Source organism: Ambystoma mexicanum, chromosome 13 (assembly GCF_040938575.1).
Source record: "Ambystoma mexicanum isolate Mex_15411 chromosome 13, UKY_AmexF1_1, whole genome shotgun sequence".
In the NCBI taxonomy this organism is placed as follows: Eukaryota; Metazoa; Chordata; class Amphibia; order Caudata; family Ambystomatidae; genus Ambystoma; species Ambystoma mexicanum.
The window spans coordinates 202,353,334-202,371,011 of NC_090938.1; the positions used below are offsets into that span (position 1 = coordinate 202,353,334).

General features: G+C 45.8%; 1 protein-coding gene across 1 annotated transcript in view; it reads left to right on the top strand.

Annotated features, from left to right (window-relative positions):
• CACNA1S (calcium voltage-gated channel subunit alpha1 S) overlaps positions 1-17,678 on the top strand; it is a 596,588-nt gene that overhangs the window by 359,231 nt on the left and 219,679 nt on the right. The window contains exon 20 of the mRNA XM_069633644.1: positions 5,747-5,853. Within this exon, the coding sequence (XP_069489745.1) occupies positions 5,747-5,853 (107 nt within the window). The remainder of the gene's footprint in view (positions 1-5,746; positions 5,854-17,678) is intronic.

The following is a 17,678-nucleotide window of genomic DNA, read 5'->3' on the forward strand; positions in this document are numbered from 1 at the left end:
CACGGGAATCAGAGGTGTGGCCCTCACCTCGTATTGATAAGTAGTGAAATGTATGCATGGATGTCTTGGAATGAGGTGCGAGTCTGAGACAAGCACCCATATGAGAAACTGAAACAAAGCAAAATAGAATACAGTGAGTCTGGGACCTGCACACAAAAAATATAGTCCACGTTGGGACTGTTGCCTGGCAGGAGAGTAAACCACACAACTGTGAATGTTACGAGTCTGAGACTCGCAACCAAAGAGGGCACAGTCCTTGAGAGGATGAAGGCTTGGCGGGACAGTATACCAAGCCGATTTGAAAACCCAAATAAGAAGTTCATGAAAACATAACTGCTTGGCAGAAGAATGAACCAAGCAGTTATATTGCAAGTCTGGGACTAGCATCCAAAAGAGGGACAGTCCATGAGAGGACATTTGCTTGGCAACGTAGAAACCATGACAATCGGAATGCTGCGAACCTGGGAGCCGCACCCAAAATAAGTGAAGAAAACATTGTGCAAACAAATGCTATTCTTGGCAAAAGGAGTATGCCAAGTTGGTGGGATAAACAGGAAAAGCACAAGGAGCATATACTTGTGAACTGCCTATTGGCATTTATATAGGCAAGTACCGTCTGAGAGGCCCCAAAGGGATAGAAACACTATAAGAAGGAATCTAAGGGAAAGGACTGCGACCCTAACCTTGGAGTCCTACAGTTTTGAACAGTTCTTCATTTTTGCCACTTGTGATTACCCAAGAAATTGGAAACTTTTCTGTTGGTTGGATCTACACGGAACACTTTACTTTTGGAAGAGATCATCCTTTCTCAGCTGGTTTAGGTTATTCGTGCTAGGGACAGAAATAGGCTTTTTGAGACTAGACGATAATTCAAACATTCTGACAATTTCCTTCATTTATTTAGAGGCAGGGTGACCCCTCTTATTTTAGGGATAGAGAGGCCATTTTCTAAACCTTTTTCAATTAATAAAGGTTTCTACCCAAAAACATGCCACCATTGTGTCCAGGCATTACTTCTGCAACCACACATATCAATTAAGGGTTATTAAGGCAATCATAGTATGAGAAAACTAAAAAAGGCCATTCAGAACTGAGAACCTGTAATCATTAAATGTCTAAGGAATGTTATACTGAAAAAAGATATGAAGCATTCTTTGGTCAATGAAGACAAATATTCCAGGGATTGTCCTCATTGTGGTACAATGGTTGGCAAGGACATAACATGGAATCCAATATGCATCTTGTTGCCAGAATCACATTCTGTCTTCATAGTGGATGATTTGGAACAGTTCCATTCCTTGAACTCTTAATAGGCTTGCAGTTACATGATAGGTCATGCCACAGACTGATGTTCAGTGATCTGATCCTTAAGGTGATTACTTGTCTAATCAATAACAATCTTCCAATAAGGGCACTGCAAACAGTCGCCCTCAAACTGGCACACATTGTTGGTAGTCTTTCATCTTGATCTGAGAACCGGTATATGGATGGGTAACCTAATCAGGTTTTATCACATTATTTCACCTGCAGTTCAGCGCAGGCACATTTCATCTTATGTTGCATACAACCATTGGAAATATTTAGTAAATGCTGTATCTGCTCTAGTTCATCGATCACATACATTTTGAAGATCTTTAAGAAAAAAGGGGCAATTCTTTTGTAATAGGGCCGATCTTTAGCTCTTCATATAATTTCCCCCAATGTTTACAAATCACATTCTTGGTTTCATTTGACCATTCATCAAAATAAACTGTACTACTTTAATTTTGGCTGATGTCACAGTCTTTAATGTTTGCTCTCTGGTGACATTGTGCATGTTTGAAAATGCATTCTGGATGGTCTGTGCCCTGTCTCGGGAGGATAGCTCAGGGGCAATGCGCTCGTCTTGGAAGCAAGACGATGTGAAGCAACACAGGTTCGATTCTCGTGTCCACGCTTAAAAACCGCTAGGTATTAAGCACGTTATAAATAAACAATTACAATTACAATGGGGGTCATTCCAAGTAGGGTGGTAAGGGTTAACGGTCACTGGTAACGAGACCGGTGCTGTTAAACCCTTACCGCCCTATTCCGAGTTCCCTTTGCTAGTTGGTACTTAACGCCTGCTTTTTGCAGGCGTTAAAAAACCAACCCGCAAAGGGACCTAGGAGCTAATTACGGCACCGTAATTTACGGTGCCGTAATTAGCGCCTTCCCCATTCCCATTGAGCCCTATGTGGCAAAAATGGGAATGGGGAAGGGCCCATGGTGAATGGGGAATTACCGCCCCCGCCAACCTTGGAATGGGGCGGTAATTCCGCCCTTCACCATGGCGGAGTCGGAAAAATAACAGTGTCAACCAAGGCGCTAATAACGCCTTGGTTAACGCCATGGTCGGAATGAGTCCCAATGTGCCTTATGACCCCTTTGAAGGAATTGATGTGGCAATGCTTATACCATTGCTGCCCCGCCGATGGTCAGAAACTGACCGTGAAGATGGAGGCTGAAATTATTTTACTTGCCAAAGCGAATTAGGATCAGTGCTTCAGATGCTGATTAATAATTGGAGTGAAAAAGGGTTTCTGCGCCCATCTATTACAGGTATCAACCAAAACCAGTTTTTCTTAATTCATCTTATATTTATTGAAAGCCTCTTAGTAGAACCCGACGCGTGAAGCAGGAAACCAGATTGTTAAGTGCTCGCAGCGCTTATGAGTCTGATGGGACTCTCTCTGACAACACGAGATCAGTGCACGCATTCCGACGATAGTATATCAAGCGACCCTTAATGCCCAGATTTGAAAAAGGCACACTTAGGGTGCCGAAACACGTGTCATCCTTATGGGCTATCAATAAATATAAGATGAATTAAGAAAAACTGGTTTTGGTTGATACCTGAACTTCACTGTGGCGCAGTAATAGATGGGCGCAGAAACCCTTTTTCACTTTTTGCAAACGGAGTGGGGGAACTCTATGTCTCCGTTCTCTGCTCCCACCGGTGCAACACTGTAACACTTTTATGCTGCATCAAGTCGCGGAGGTCCAAGAGTGGCTGCACAAAAAGTTTCCCGAGCTTCATTAATTTTAATAATTGGAGCATTGCTGCTTGTATCTACTACTAAAAATGAAACTTTTTGGGATCCAACTATAGTTTTGTATTTTGTCATGTGATTATCTGCATTCCAGTATGAAAAATTCATCTTTCAAAATATTGCCTTCGTTTTGTCGTTTAAGGATACATCATTGATGAATTTGATCTACAGACCACCTCGATTCTGACAAAGAGGTGAAGAAAATAAAAATGCGTGCAGAGGAAATTCAGAAGGGACATTTTTGATTATAAGTTTGACAGGGTCTTTACTCGGTTTGAGGAATTATCAGAGCAATGTAGACCAAATATTTTTCCAAAACGAATGCAACCATCTGATACTGTCTAGCGTACACTGCATCGGCTGCAATAAGTAAAGCTAGTGGAAGAACACTGTCTGGTGAAGACCCTGCCACAGGTCCTTTAACTGGCATTGGCATGTAGCTGAGGAGCTTATCTTTTTAAGTCCAACATTGGGGCAGGAGAAAAACAAGGCAGAAGAAGCAGGAGATCTCCGACATTTCCTCTGGACCTTTGAGCTTTTTAGAGCAACGTTTTTTTAACAAAGGTTTATGCTTTATTCCAACACAAGTTAATGATGATTGTCAAACTCAAGTGGAATTGTTCGGACTGTTTTTCTCTTTACTACTGAAACTCTTTTCCGAAGACATTACTTCTATGCCTGCAACATTGATTCCAGGAATGTAGTACATTTTGTCCAAATCTTGAGAATAAGGCACTGCAGACTTTCATCAAAGTCATACCAAGGAAGTCCCTTAGATGTCAAGAGCCTTACATGAAGACATGGCATTACCAAAGCTGTCTGGAGGATAGCTCAGGGGGCAATGTGCTCCCCTTGGAAGCAATACCACACGGAGCAACACAGGTTTGATCCCCGGATCGGCACTTAGAAACTTCTGGGTATTAAGCGTGGAATAAATAACCTATCATATCATATCAAGGAACATCAGTCACTGCACTAAACCAAGATGCAAGTAGTATCATTACAATTCAGGCAAAGGAGATTCCCCGCTGATTCTTGGTCAACAGATGTTACACCACACGGTTTTCAAACAAAGGTCTTCTATATGCGGCTCACCAGATGTTTTGGACTATGACACCCATGACCCCTCAACATTGACTATGCTTGATAGGGCTGATGGGAGTTTTAGTCCAAACCATCTGGAGAGAACATTGATGCAGACCCCTGTTTTAAGACAACCGTCAGATGCAGATACATATGACGTGTAACCACATGATCCCACCAACCGCAGTATCGTCATCGTTGATAGCTATGCAAGTGGGTCTAAAGTTTCTATATCATGAACAATGTAACAGAATGGTGTCCAGACATTTGGTCGAATGAAAACTGGTCAAAAGACATTTGGTCGATGCAATTTGGTCGAAAACCAAAAGGTCGATTTTTTTTATTTTTTATTTATATATATATATTCCTCGGGTTTTCGTTTTAAAAAAAAGGGTTTTTTAGAAAAAAAAGGGGGTTGGGGGGGACCCCCCCAAAAAAAAAAAAAAAAGAGGTGAAAATAAAAATAACAAAAAATTCGACCATTTGGTTTTCGACCAAATTGGTTCGACTATTTGTCCAGTCGACCAATTTTTTCCGACCAAATGTCTGGTAACCAACAGAATGTCTTCAGAAAGAACATCTGCAGACACCTGTTCTGTTTTTCCTGCTTAACATTCCCAAATCTGAGTAATCCACCTGGGAGACCCATCGTATCACAATGTAGTGGAGTTTTCGAGCCACCAGGATCATGTGTGGACTATTTCTGACAAATCATAATGCTCAATGAATATCACGCTTAAAACATGCCATATTTCATTCCTCTTTTAGGAAGAAGAACAGAGGGTTGCAATAGAACAGTTCTTGCAACTGCAGTCGTTACATTTTCTATGTTTTGACTGGCGGAGTGGGAGCACGGAGCAGGATTACGATTTCTGCCTGCCATTCCCGCTCACCCAGTCAAAACCCGAATGGTCCTTTTCATACTGTTAGAAAACCATTGAATTCCTAAGAAGTTTTAGTGCTCGTTTTAGCAACTTCTAGAATTCTCACATGGTGGTATCCCTGTCCTTTCTGTGAAATATACTTCACTGTGTCAGTGTTGCACCTGAAGACTGCGAAGGGGCCAGGAACTGCAGCCACTTTCAAAGGGGTGAAGAAAAAGGGTCACTTGGCCCATGCTGCCATTTTCTTCTATTGGTCAGATGGATGTGTACACAGTTTGGCCATGAAGAATTCAAGCTTCCCTATGCAGCCCTCTAATTAGGCACGCTCTTGTGGTTGTCTACAACTGTGCAGATTCGATTGCATTATGTGTGATTTTATTTGAAATGCTCCCTCCAAAATCTTTGCAAATACATAAGCAGTGTCAGGTTTTAAAGGGTTAAGTCCTTTCATCATCAACGATTGACATATTGTTCATTTGACCCATTGATCCTCATGAGTGTGCGGTGTGCTCTTTGTGTGATTGTGCAGGGTTTATACAAGTCCAGAGGCCCACTGCTTTGCTCGAACACAGGGAGAGAATCCATAAGAGGGTTTTACGGAGGTAGTTCCCTAGAGCGTGTTTGCTTCCTCTTTTCTCCCATGTCACCTCTCCTTCAGCGTCTCACTCTTCCTTGCTCTCTCACTCTTTCTCCTTCTTTCTCTGACAGATGACCACCTACGGCGCTTTCCTACACAAGGGCTCTTTCTGCAGAAACAGCTTCAATATCCTGGATCTCTTGGTGGTTGGCGTTTCCCTTGTTTCCTCCGGCATAGAGTAAGCACCCGCCTCTCTGTCTGCACCCACCTCTCTGTCTGCAGCCGTCTCTCTGTCTGCACCCGCCTCTCTGTCTGCACACGCCTCTCTGTCTGCACCCACCTCTCTATCTGCAGCCGTCTCTCTGTCTGCACCCGCCTCTCTGTCTGCACACGCCTCTCTGTCTGCGCCCACCTCTCTATCTGCAGCCGTCTCTCTGTCTGCACCCGCCTCTCTGTCTGCACACGCCTCTCTGTCTGCACCGCCTCTGTCTGCACACACCTCTCTGTCTGCACCCGTCTCTCTGTCTGCACCGCCTCTGTGTCTGCACACACCTCTCTGTCTGCACCCGTCTCTCTGTCTGCACCCGTCTCTCTGTCTGCACACACCTCTCTGTCTGCACACACCTCTCTGTCTCCACCCGCCTCTCTGTCTCCACCCGCCTCTCTGTCTGCACCGCCTTTGTCTGCACCGCCACTCTCTGCCTGCACATACCTCTGTGTCTGCACCCGCCTCGGTGTCTGCACCCGCCTCTGTGTCTGCACCCGCCTCTGTGTCTGCACCCAATTCTCTGTCTGCACCCACCTCTCTGTCTGCACCCACCTCTCTGTCTGCACCCGCCTCTCAGTCTGCACACGCCTCTCTGTCTGCACACGCCTCTCTGTCTGCACCCGCCTCTCTGTCTGCACCCGCCTCTCTGTCTGCACCCGTCTCTCTGTCTGCACCCGCCTCTCTGTCTGCACCCGCCTCTCTGTCTGCACCCGCCTCTCTGTCTGCACCCGCCTCTCTGTCTGCGACGCCTCTGTGTCTGCACACACCTCTCTGTCTGCACCCACCTCTCTGTCTGCACCCGCCTCTCTGTCTGCACCCACCTCTGTGTCTGCACCCGCCTCTGTCTGCACCGACTTCTCTGTCTGTCTGCCTGGTTATGCGCCTGCGTGAAAGTTATGGTTTTTGGTGACTGCTAGGGTTACTGGGGTTGGTATAGGCTGCTAGGGTGGTTGCAGAAGGAAGGCCCGGACACAATGGTGCATGTTTTTGGGTAGAGACATTTATTAAATGAAAAAGGTTTGGAAAAATGCCTCTGTATCCATAAAATAAGAGGGGTACTCTGCCTCTAACAAAATGAAAGAAAGTGTCGTAAAAGGTATTGGTTCAGTTTGGTATCCAGTGATTTTACCGAACAGGTAATAACAAAACCCACTTTTAATGAATTTTTATTACCAAAAAAATACTGATTGAAAAAATATATATATATAATAATAATAATATGGGTAGTGCGGTAAGGGGATAAAATGAGTAGGGGGGTTTGGTGGGCTTATGGTTATAAACAAAGGCAAATGGGGGTTTGAGGGGTGCAATTTTGTTTAGTAGAAATGTTTAATCAAAAATGTTTTCGTTATTTTTTAAATCATTAATATCACATGCAACCATTTAGTTTGTGTTTGTTCAGAACAACTCTTTCTTCTTTGCTCGTATGAAATGATGACCCCTTCAGACAGAGATGCTTTAGAAAGGGTTCTCCACCCAAAGTAAGGGTAGTGTCAGAGAGAGGGAATCCATTAGGGTTGCATTTGTGTCAAAGAGCGAGGGGATATTTTTATTTTTAAGTAAAATGGTCTGTCTCTTCTTAACTGTGCTTGCCTTGAAATAAGGACCTCCTAAGTCTCAACTAGTTTGAGAGTGCGTAACCACCTCTGAATCAATAGTATATGGGTTATAACTAGTATGAGAGTGCTTAACCACCTCTGAATCAATAGTATAGTGGGTTATAACTAGTATGAGAGTGCTTAACCACCTCTGAACCATTAGTGTAGTGGGTTATTTCGCTAATTACACATTCATCCTTTCATACCCATTCACCCACCAGCCATTCACCCATTGGCAGCTGGTGATTAAGTTAAATGGAGGGGTGTAAACATTTCCCACAAATATTCCAGAGCATGGGAGCGTAGCGAGCGAGTCCAAACCAACCAAAAGTGGTTTGGGGTGGGGATGGGTCCCTCCATCCCAGAGAAATATATTTCAATACTAGATTAAAATGGTGCGTTATATAGCACACTTTCTGTGAAAAACTGGTGAAAAAGGCCAGCCAATTTGCAATTGGTTTTAACCCAAAAATCCAACAGATGCAAGTCACCAACATTGCGCAGCAGCATTTACATAATGGCTTTGCCTACAATATATGCCAGTATTAAATCATGTTCATTTTGGCTGTGTCCATACATATCCACTTTGGCAGCACCTATGTATATGCCAGTATTCTAATAGAAAAAAATAACATATTCATTTTTACTTTGCACATAATGACAGTAATGATACTATAAGAAAATATGTCCATGCTGGTTCAGCCAATATATGCCCGTATCCAGGCAGAAGACATACTCCTGTTGGCTTTTCCATTCAAAATGCCATGCCACAATAAGAAAACATGTCCAAATTGGTGGCATAAAAATGCCAGTCTGCTCACGTAATAAGACTTATCATGTAATAACATATCATGATTGCTTAATCATGGGTGTCCAATATAAATGTCATGCCACCGTAAGAAATGGCTAGACTGGCTGCATGCAAATGCCAGTCTAGCGAAGTAATAAGACTTATCACGCTTGCTTTATCATACAAGCCCAGTAAAATAAATGTCATGCCGCTGTAAGGAATGGCTATACTGCCTGCACCCAAATTCCAGTCTAGCCATGTATTAACATATCGTGCTTAAAGCTTGCTTTATCATGTCTGGATGCGACGAAAATGCACAAACCCCCTCAACCCATCAACCCCTCTGCACCCGCGACCAAATCCCGCCCCTCAGCCAACACCGGCCAAACTCCGCTCCTCAACGGCCGTTCCAGCAAAATCTCACTCACACAGGGAATGTATTTGGCCAGAACAAGATGGAGCTGCGCTTCAGTAAAAATGGTATTGCCAGAGCGCCATTTTGTGTGAGTATCCAGAAGGCTGTGTGTTGGAAGTCTCAAGACGTGCAGCGACATCGCCTACCACCTGAAAGCCATCCTTTGCTCACCAGGACAGCCCAGACTCAAACATTGAAACAGTACAAAGTTCTATATATACATCTCATATTTTGTACACACTTTATTGTCATGACTATTCTGACAGAAGAAATTAGCATAATACCAAGTGTGCATTGCATGCTCAGTAGGAATGCAAATTTTAATTACTATCACATACATGTTTGAAACATTTATGGCCATTCTTATGTTCACAAAATGCACTTTGTTTTTATGCAAAGCAGCCAGCATCCAATATTTGGGTCACCCACATTATTCAACACCTAGCTACATCCCTCAGTCCCAGCCACACCACTGATAAACCACCTTCCCCACCTGATCTCCCCTTGTGAATTTGCAGCACTTCACTACACACAGCACACATAGGCACCCATTTACACAACATTGTCTCTCAATTACTCCATTCAGACTGGCAAACATACACCAAAGGTGATGCATGAATCCTGTGGCTTACCCCCAGAAGATAAGACACAATAATGAATCCCATACAGGGCTGTCAGTGGATTACAGGCGTGTAGGTGGGGGCTTAACACCTGAAGAGTACCAAGTACACTGTCACTCACAGTTTGCATTGATGGTCCATTTCCATACCCAGGTTATACTGTCCTACTTCTGTCTTTATGGCCATCCCTTCAAAGACAATCAAACATCACCTGTCCGCTCGGTAGAAAACTGGAACTCACCTGTAGATCCCCAAAACCTTAGTCGCCTGGGAGATATCTTAACAATTTCAGGATGTTCTTAGTACCAGTGATCCAGTTCCAAAAATCGTCACATATCTGTTCAATTGACAATAGCAAAATTATCTCTTCTAGTTTTGCAGATGAACTACCAGCAACCAAAAATCACGAGAATGTCGTCCTTGGTCAAGCTCACTATAGTGAGCAGACATTTGAGTTATATACTGGCCTTCTAAAGATTTTGCTACTGGGCTTGTTTGCATTGTAAACCTAGGAAAATCGTACATCCATTGGCTACCCTAACACAAGTTTCAATTAGACCCCCTCCCTGCTATTGTACCTTGGTTGGGATTACGCCCCACTAACGTGTGAGGCATTTTAATTGCAGAGGTAGTTCCACTATATCTTGCTATGCCGGACAGGATGCCCCTTTAGCCCTGTGCTGCTGGCAGACATTGCACCTTTTGAGGGCTAATGCCTGCAAGATACCCACTTACAGAGGCCTTTCATTTGTCCCCCCAGACTCCTCCCGGCAGGTGGAAGCCGTTCCCAGGAGAGAGAGAAAATGTCAGGGGCCCCACGCAGGAGTTATTGTTGCCACAGCCATTGTAATTAAAGAAGCAGCAGAGAGGACGGGAAGACTTTTAGGTCAAGCACGGCAAAGCTTGTCCGCGAACTCCCAGGCCCCATCTTCCAAAGCAGCCTTGTGGTCGCCTGTCAGCTCCATGCAAGCATCCACACTTTTAACGTCTCCTCGCGCCCTAGAGAGCACCTCACCTGTTCAAAGGCTGCAGGCTGCATCAATAGCAGCTCCTTTGAACTCTGTGGCCAGGATTTTTACACAGCGACACAAAACGTCATCAGTGACTAGTAGCCTTAAATAAGACCCCATGAACTAGAGTTCAGAGCATTAGAGGCCCCGAGTCTGCTCCTTATTGCGATCTGCTCATTGCACCATATTTGTTGTAGTGTACTTTGGGAGAAGTATTTCTTCCATAGCCTCAGATTTTCGTGGGCTGTTTGATCTCAGGGTATGTGCTTAATCCAATTCAATGTTAATGCCACCCCTGACTCAACCACCCATTGACCTGGAGGCTTTCAAAAATGATATTGAGCTGAAAGTATGGTTTGCCTCCATAAACGGTCACTGTTGACATGCATGCATTAGGCAGCATTTGCACAAACCCTTCACCCATCAGCTCGCACCTCTAAATGCCCCATCAGAGGCCAATTAGGATCCCGACATCTGTTCTTACATGCCTTTTGATGTGCAGACCGACATGGGATGTGACCCTTGTAAACAAAGCTTGCTTTTTCAATGGATGTGGGCGTGGGTGCAATGCTAGTCAGCCTCATTCTGATAAGGTGTGTGCTAGCTCCCTCTCTGTAAAAACCCAAACACTTGTTCAGTTCAGAGATTGAAGTGCTATATATAACCTGGGTATCACTCGTCAGGCTCTGGCGTGGCTGACCTCTTTCCTCTCCAATCGACCCTCCCAGGTCCAACTGGGGTCATTCCTCTCTGACATCTTTTTCTCTACCTGCGGTGTCCCCCAGAGATCTAACCTCTCTCCCTGGCGGTTCAACCAACATCTGGCACTCCTTGCCCACTGCATCGCCACTCTCTGCCCCAACTTTCAGTGCTATGCGGATGATACCCAGCTTATTTTCAGGCTACCCTCGGCCTCCTCCTCTCCTTCCCTCATCTCTGACTGTCTGTCTGCTATCCAGGAATGGTGTCCCGCCAATGACCTCTGCCTTAATGCCAGTAAGACTGAGATTCTACTCATCGGCACACCCACTCCCTCCTTCCCTGCAGTTCTCTGGCCGGCCTCTCTTGGCCCTCTTCTTGCTCCTACCTGCAAGGCAAAAAACCTCAGGGTCATCTTCGACTCCAAACTCTCCTTCTCTCCTCTCATATCTATCGTCTCTAAGAAGTCACACTACCAGCTGCACCTCCTCAGTGGTATTCTTCCTTTCCTCTCCTTCCCCCAGAAGCTCACTGCCTCCAGAGCCCTGGTTCTCTTTAAGCTGGACTACTGTAACAGCCTCTATCTAAATCTGCCTGCCTCTACTCTCCGCCCTCTGCAACTCATCCAGAACATGACTGCGTGACTTGTCCTTGGCCTCAAGCCCAGGGACCGTATCTCTCCAGGACTGAAATCTCTGAACTGGCTCCCAGTGGCTGCGAGGATTAAGTTCAAAACCCTCTGCATTGTCCACAAGGCCTTCTGGAGCTTAGTGCCAAAATACTTTCAACTCTCTCTTCCTAAATATCTCCCTTCTCAAGCTCTTCACTCATCCGCCTCCAACTCCATCCGGGTCAGCCGCTTCTCCAAGCAACGAGTTGGGAGTAGATCTTTCTCTGTGGCAGGGGCGTCCCTCTGGAACAGCCTTCCTGCCTCCCTGAAACTTGATGAGAACCATCTCTGGTTCCGGAAGCACCTCAAAACCTTCCTCTTTACTTCTGCTTTCTCTCCCCCTCTCCCCTGCTAATTCCTGACTGAAACTGCACTGAATCTGCAACTGGGCCACTCTCACCGACCTCGGTCCTTGGCCCAGCCACTCTCCACTTGCACTGCCTCCCAGGCAACCCCTCCACTGCGGAACTGTGTCTGTATCCCTACAGCCCCCCCTTCCCAGCACTTGTTTGCACTTACCTTGCACTTGCCACCAGCTGGCCCTTCTTATTTATCTTGTTATTCTACTACCCTTGTACTGCACTTTCCCCTCTCCCTTTCCCCTTGCACTTTCCCTTCCCCTCTTTCCATGCACTTGTGCGATCTGAATGCCACCTGGCCTAGTAAGATCGTTGTCTGTCTTCCCTTTGTCCCCCCTCCCTACCTCGTCGCGCCTTGAAACACTTGTGTATAGGCGCGTTACAAATGCCATATCATACCATATCATATCATATATCAATAACTGGTATGCCGTACCACTAGTTCTTTGAATTTTTACAGAGTGTGCCTTTAGTTCAAATGCTCAAGAAACGCATCCTTGATTCTTTTTCTTTTTCTCCCGAGCCAAATATGGAGTCATCTCAGGCCGGGCATTCAAGCACTGCCAGTTTCCCCAAGTCACACTAGGCAGACACACACACACACTCAGCGTCCGTGGCTCTGCAGGTCGTTAAGGTGCTCAGGTTGCAGGCACATTTCTTTTAACACTGGCAGAGCCTTTCATATGCATGATGGAACATTTCCAACTGAAAGACCCTGCAATGCACCAGTTACCTTGCACATCTGTGATAGATAAAGTGAGCAACACAAAGCGGCTATTTAAAGATTTGTCTTACATGCAAAACAATCAAGTTGCTTTAAGTCACTAATGAAATGTTTTCAACGTCATGAATAACAATGAGCTGGAAGTAAGTGACAAAGAATCTGCAGATCTATCTTTGTTTATTACACAACTTCTTTTATTACATGCCTTAAATTACTGAAAGTACAGTGGTGTTAAGGAGATTTTTCAACTTTACATTATCTTGCATTCTGGGACTTATAGTTTACCATTCAGGATGTGAAAATTAAAGCCACAATGATATTCTTTTGGCTTAACATGTTGCTATAAGTATTTACATGCCTGAGTACTAGTTCCTTCTTTCCGCTTCCACTACTGGTCCAGTTACAAACACTCAATTACATACATTAATGGCCCTCATTACATGTCAGGCGGTGGACCATGGTGCTACTAGCACCATGGTCCATGCCGGATTCCGCCATGGTGGATGGCGGAATTACCGCCCCATTCCGAGGTGAGTGGGCCGGTAATTCCCCATTCACCATTTGCCCTTCCCCATTCCCATTTTCGCCCCATAGGGCATAATGGGGATGGGGAAGGCGCTAATTACGGCACCGTAAATTACGGTGCCGTAATTAGCACCAAGGTCGCTTAGCACCTTGGACTTTAACGCCTGCAAAAAGCAGGCGTTAAAGTGTGAATCAGGCGTTAAGGGTTAACGGCGCCGACGGCGCCGTTAAACCCTTAACGCCTGACTTGTAATGAGGGCCAATTGCATAGTTCACCCTTACATGCACACATACATACATCCATACAAACACCCATTCATCATACAAATGAAAACACCCTGGCTCCCATGCACACATGCACTATTATACACATTAAAAAATCATGTTTTTACCTGCTGCTTCTGCAAGGGACTCCTCTCTTAGACAGGCATCTGCCTAAGCTCCGTGAGCACATCACGCAGTCAGTAAGAAGGAAGCAGGAAGAGCCTCCTGCTTCCTTGTTCCTGACATGCGCAGAGGGGGCACCTCATTACAATGAAACATTCCGGTTGCAAAGCAGAATGGTACTTCCTACCATGGTGCAACCGGAGCGTTTCTTTCTGAAAGAAATCATTTCTTTCAGCAGCCGAACTCGACTTCTGAACTAAATGATTTAATTCCAGAAGATTCAGGAGACTGGACCCTCCCCGTGAACATGGCATGGAGCCCCCCACTGCAGGGATGCAGGGGCCCCCCGCTACGCCAGTGATTAGACATATTGGGCCTCATTCCGAGTATGGCGGTAAGGGATACCGGTCACCGTTAACGAGACCGGTGCCGGTAATCCCTTACCGCCACATTCCGAGTTCCCTCTGCGCCCTCGTCCTTAACGCTTTTAGCAGGTGTTAGGGACGAGGGCGCAAAGGGGCTTTTTAGCCAATTACGGTGACCGTAAAGTACGGTCACCGTTATTTGCAATTTCCCCATTCCCATTGAGTCCTATGGGGGCTCATTTGGGAATGGGGAAGAGCCCTGGGGAATGGGAAATTACCGCCCTGGTCAACTCGGAATAGGGCGGTAATTTCCCATTCCACCGGTACGGGTCCGGTGCCGACCAAGGCGCTACTACCGCCATTGGTTAGCGCCGGACTCGGAATGAGGCCCATTGACTTTGGTGAGGTGATGATGATTCTGTCTATTCTTAAATGTCCATCAAGCCATGCTAGCATGACGCATCGCGGCGGCATCAGGTTTACCTTTATATGGCAGGCGCGCCATGACATAAAGGGGCTTGGAGAACTGCGCATGCATGATGTGTGGCAGTTCCCGCGACAAAAAGAAATGAAGACATATACTTTCACAGTTGTCTCTGTGTATTTCTTTCACACAAGGTCCCGTAAACTTCACGCCTACACGCAGCGAGTCACCAAAACGGTGACGAGGATGGGATTGAGGTAGATCCACTTTTCAAAAACTTAAAAAGAAACATATATATATATATATATATTGTGACATATATTTCATGGATGAGCTCCGTCAAAGATGCATCTGCTGGCTGACTGATAGCAGTTGCCCGGGAGATCGTCATCAGTGAGCAACACCAAGAAACGCCGAATGCACAAAGGCTGCGACCTCTCACCTGACAAAGTGCAGCTTGACACCCTTTCATAGTCAACATTCACCATGTCTGACACAGAAGCTCCTCAAACAGAATCCACAGGCACAGCAGAGTTTTGTCGTCCTACCAAGTTCGACATGTCCGATCAGCAAGCCCTTGGTCCACAGTGGGAGTGATGGCTGAGAAGATCTGAGAAATATCTAGGAGCATATATTGAAAAACTCCTCTGAAAAATTTTCCAGATGACTCTTAATCAACTTGGTAGGGCATGAAGTGAGGATCCGAGTCTCACTTTGCCACCTGAACAGATCAACTCTTATCAGGTACTCAAGGAAGCTTTAAATGCATATTTTGATCCCCAAGGGAACATTGATCATGAAAGACACACTTTTAATGCTGCCCGTCAGACGCAATGAGAGTCCATGGATTCATTTGCGACGCGGCTTTGCAAGCTGGTAGCCCACTGTGAATTCCACAAGTTCACAAATGAGGAATCTATTCGGCTTTGCATCATCGGAAGATACCTATCGTCACCATCTCAAAACAAGCTGCTAAGGGAACCCCTTCCTCTAGCCAGCACTCTCATGATGGCGAAGACAGGAGCACAGACCCAAGCTGCTCAGATAGGGGCCGGGAAAGAATTCAAAGGTGAGTCGCTCTATCAAATCTCACATTCAGTCAAGAACAAGCAACGGGGTGGCATGCCAATGAGAATATATTCAACCAGAGGCAAGTGCTATAGACGCGTGCTGCCATTTCCATATGAAGATAATGTGAGATGTCTAGTCCTAGGGCAAAAATGCAGCAAGTGTGACCGAGAAGTCCACCTTGCAAAGGTGTGCAGCGCCATACCCATGAGGCGCAAGGTGCATCCACACCATCCTGCACAGTCGAGGTGCGACATGACTGCCAGAAGGGAACTAGTGATCCATGTTTGCCAGGTGATAGGCTGTCCTCCGTCAACCTCGTCCCTTGGCCCCCTGGAGAGTAATGCCTATGTGTACATGATGCCTGAGGCCATAAACTCTCAAGCAATTGACATTGATGTATGGGTAGGAGGCAATTAAACCAAGTTTGTCATAGATACAACGTCAAACATCATGTGCTTTTCTTTGAGTCTGCAAAGGGCCGTGACAAACCATGGCAAATTTTGTACTGTGCTTTGATACAAAGGTAGACAGTTACACTTGGAAGTTCACGTCCCCCAATGAGAAGACCCGGGAAGCAATCTGCTCAGACGAACCACGGCTATAGCCATGAACATCGCAGCTGTGATGTACAACATTGAATCATCATACTCAATCGTCCAGCAGTTTCCGTCTCTCTTTCAAGGCGTGAGGCCTTGACGAATACTGATTCATCTTAAATCATTAGGGAAAGAAAATAACTGTATACTAGTTAATGACATAATCAAACCGACTTTGGCCGTTCCCGTGGGTTTCTAACATCATAGCTGTTCCAAAGAAAAACACGGTCGATGAGATACACGTGTGTGTGAACATGAAGGAGGCATCTCAGCTGCTGAAATCTTTCAAGAGTGAATTTTCCAGGTCATCAGGCACATCCTAAATTGCTTCAATTACAGCGATGACATCTTAGTATTTGTGGCCCCACTGGAACAGCATGATCAGGCACTCTCGCAAGTCTGCTCTCCCTTGATCTCGGCAGGATTGGCCCTCAATGTGGAGAAGTGTGCTTTGCACAAGGCTCATCTGAATTTCTTTGGGCATGTATTCTCTACCAAAGGCATTAGACCCGATCCAGGAAAAGTAAAAGCAATTTGGGAAATCTCTGCTCCTAGTAACAATGGTGATGTCCAGTTATTCCTGGGGTCACTAGCTACTGCAGCCGTTACATCGAGGACTTTGCCACCATGAGCATACTACTGAGGGAACTCACCAAGAAAGATGTGGCATTTCAATGTACATCCCTGTGTGACAATGATTTCCAACAAATCAAACAAGACATTGGGCCTCATTACACGGACGGCGGTAAGGGTTAACGATCACCGTTAATGGCAACGGTGACCGTTAACCCTTACCCCCGTACTACGAGGTCCCTTTGCGGGTTGGAGGAATTAACGCCTGCTTCTTGCAGGTGTTAAAATCCAACCCGCTAAGGGACCTCGGAGCTAATTACGGCACCGCAATATTGCGGTGGCGTAATTAGCGCCTTCCCCATTCCCATAGAGCCCTATGGGGCAGAAATGGGAATGGGGAAGGGCAATGGCGGAAAGGGGATTTACCGCCCCTCCAACTTTGGAATGGGGCGGTAAATCCCCTTTCCGCCAAGGCGGTGCCGGTATTTTACCGGCATGAGCCATGGCGCTAATAGCGCCATGGCTCACCGCCTACCGTGTATGAGGCCCATTGTCTCAGCAGACCACATGGCATACTTTTATGCATCCCTGTGCTCTGAGCTGATAGTGGATGCTAGGCCAGTTCACTTAAGAACCTCATTTAGCGCAGCATTGACCAGGGAGGAAATCTCCATGAACAGGGATTCACTATGCCAGGAAGCAAGAGTTTATCAGACGTTGAACAGCAATACTTGCAACCAGAAAAGGATCAGCTTGCGGTAGTCTGGGCTAGTGAGTATTTTCAAATGTTTCTACTTGGGAAACCATTTACGATCATAACTGACCATCAGCCTTTGATCACCATTCATGCTGCCACACTTAGAGCAATGGCGTCTTCGCCTGCAAGATTACGATTTCAAGACCATCCTGGCTGTTACACCCTACCTCCACACAAGGTAACATACCTCCACACAAGGTAACATACACAAA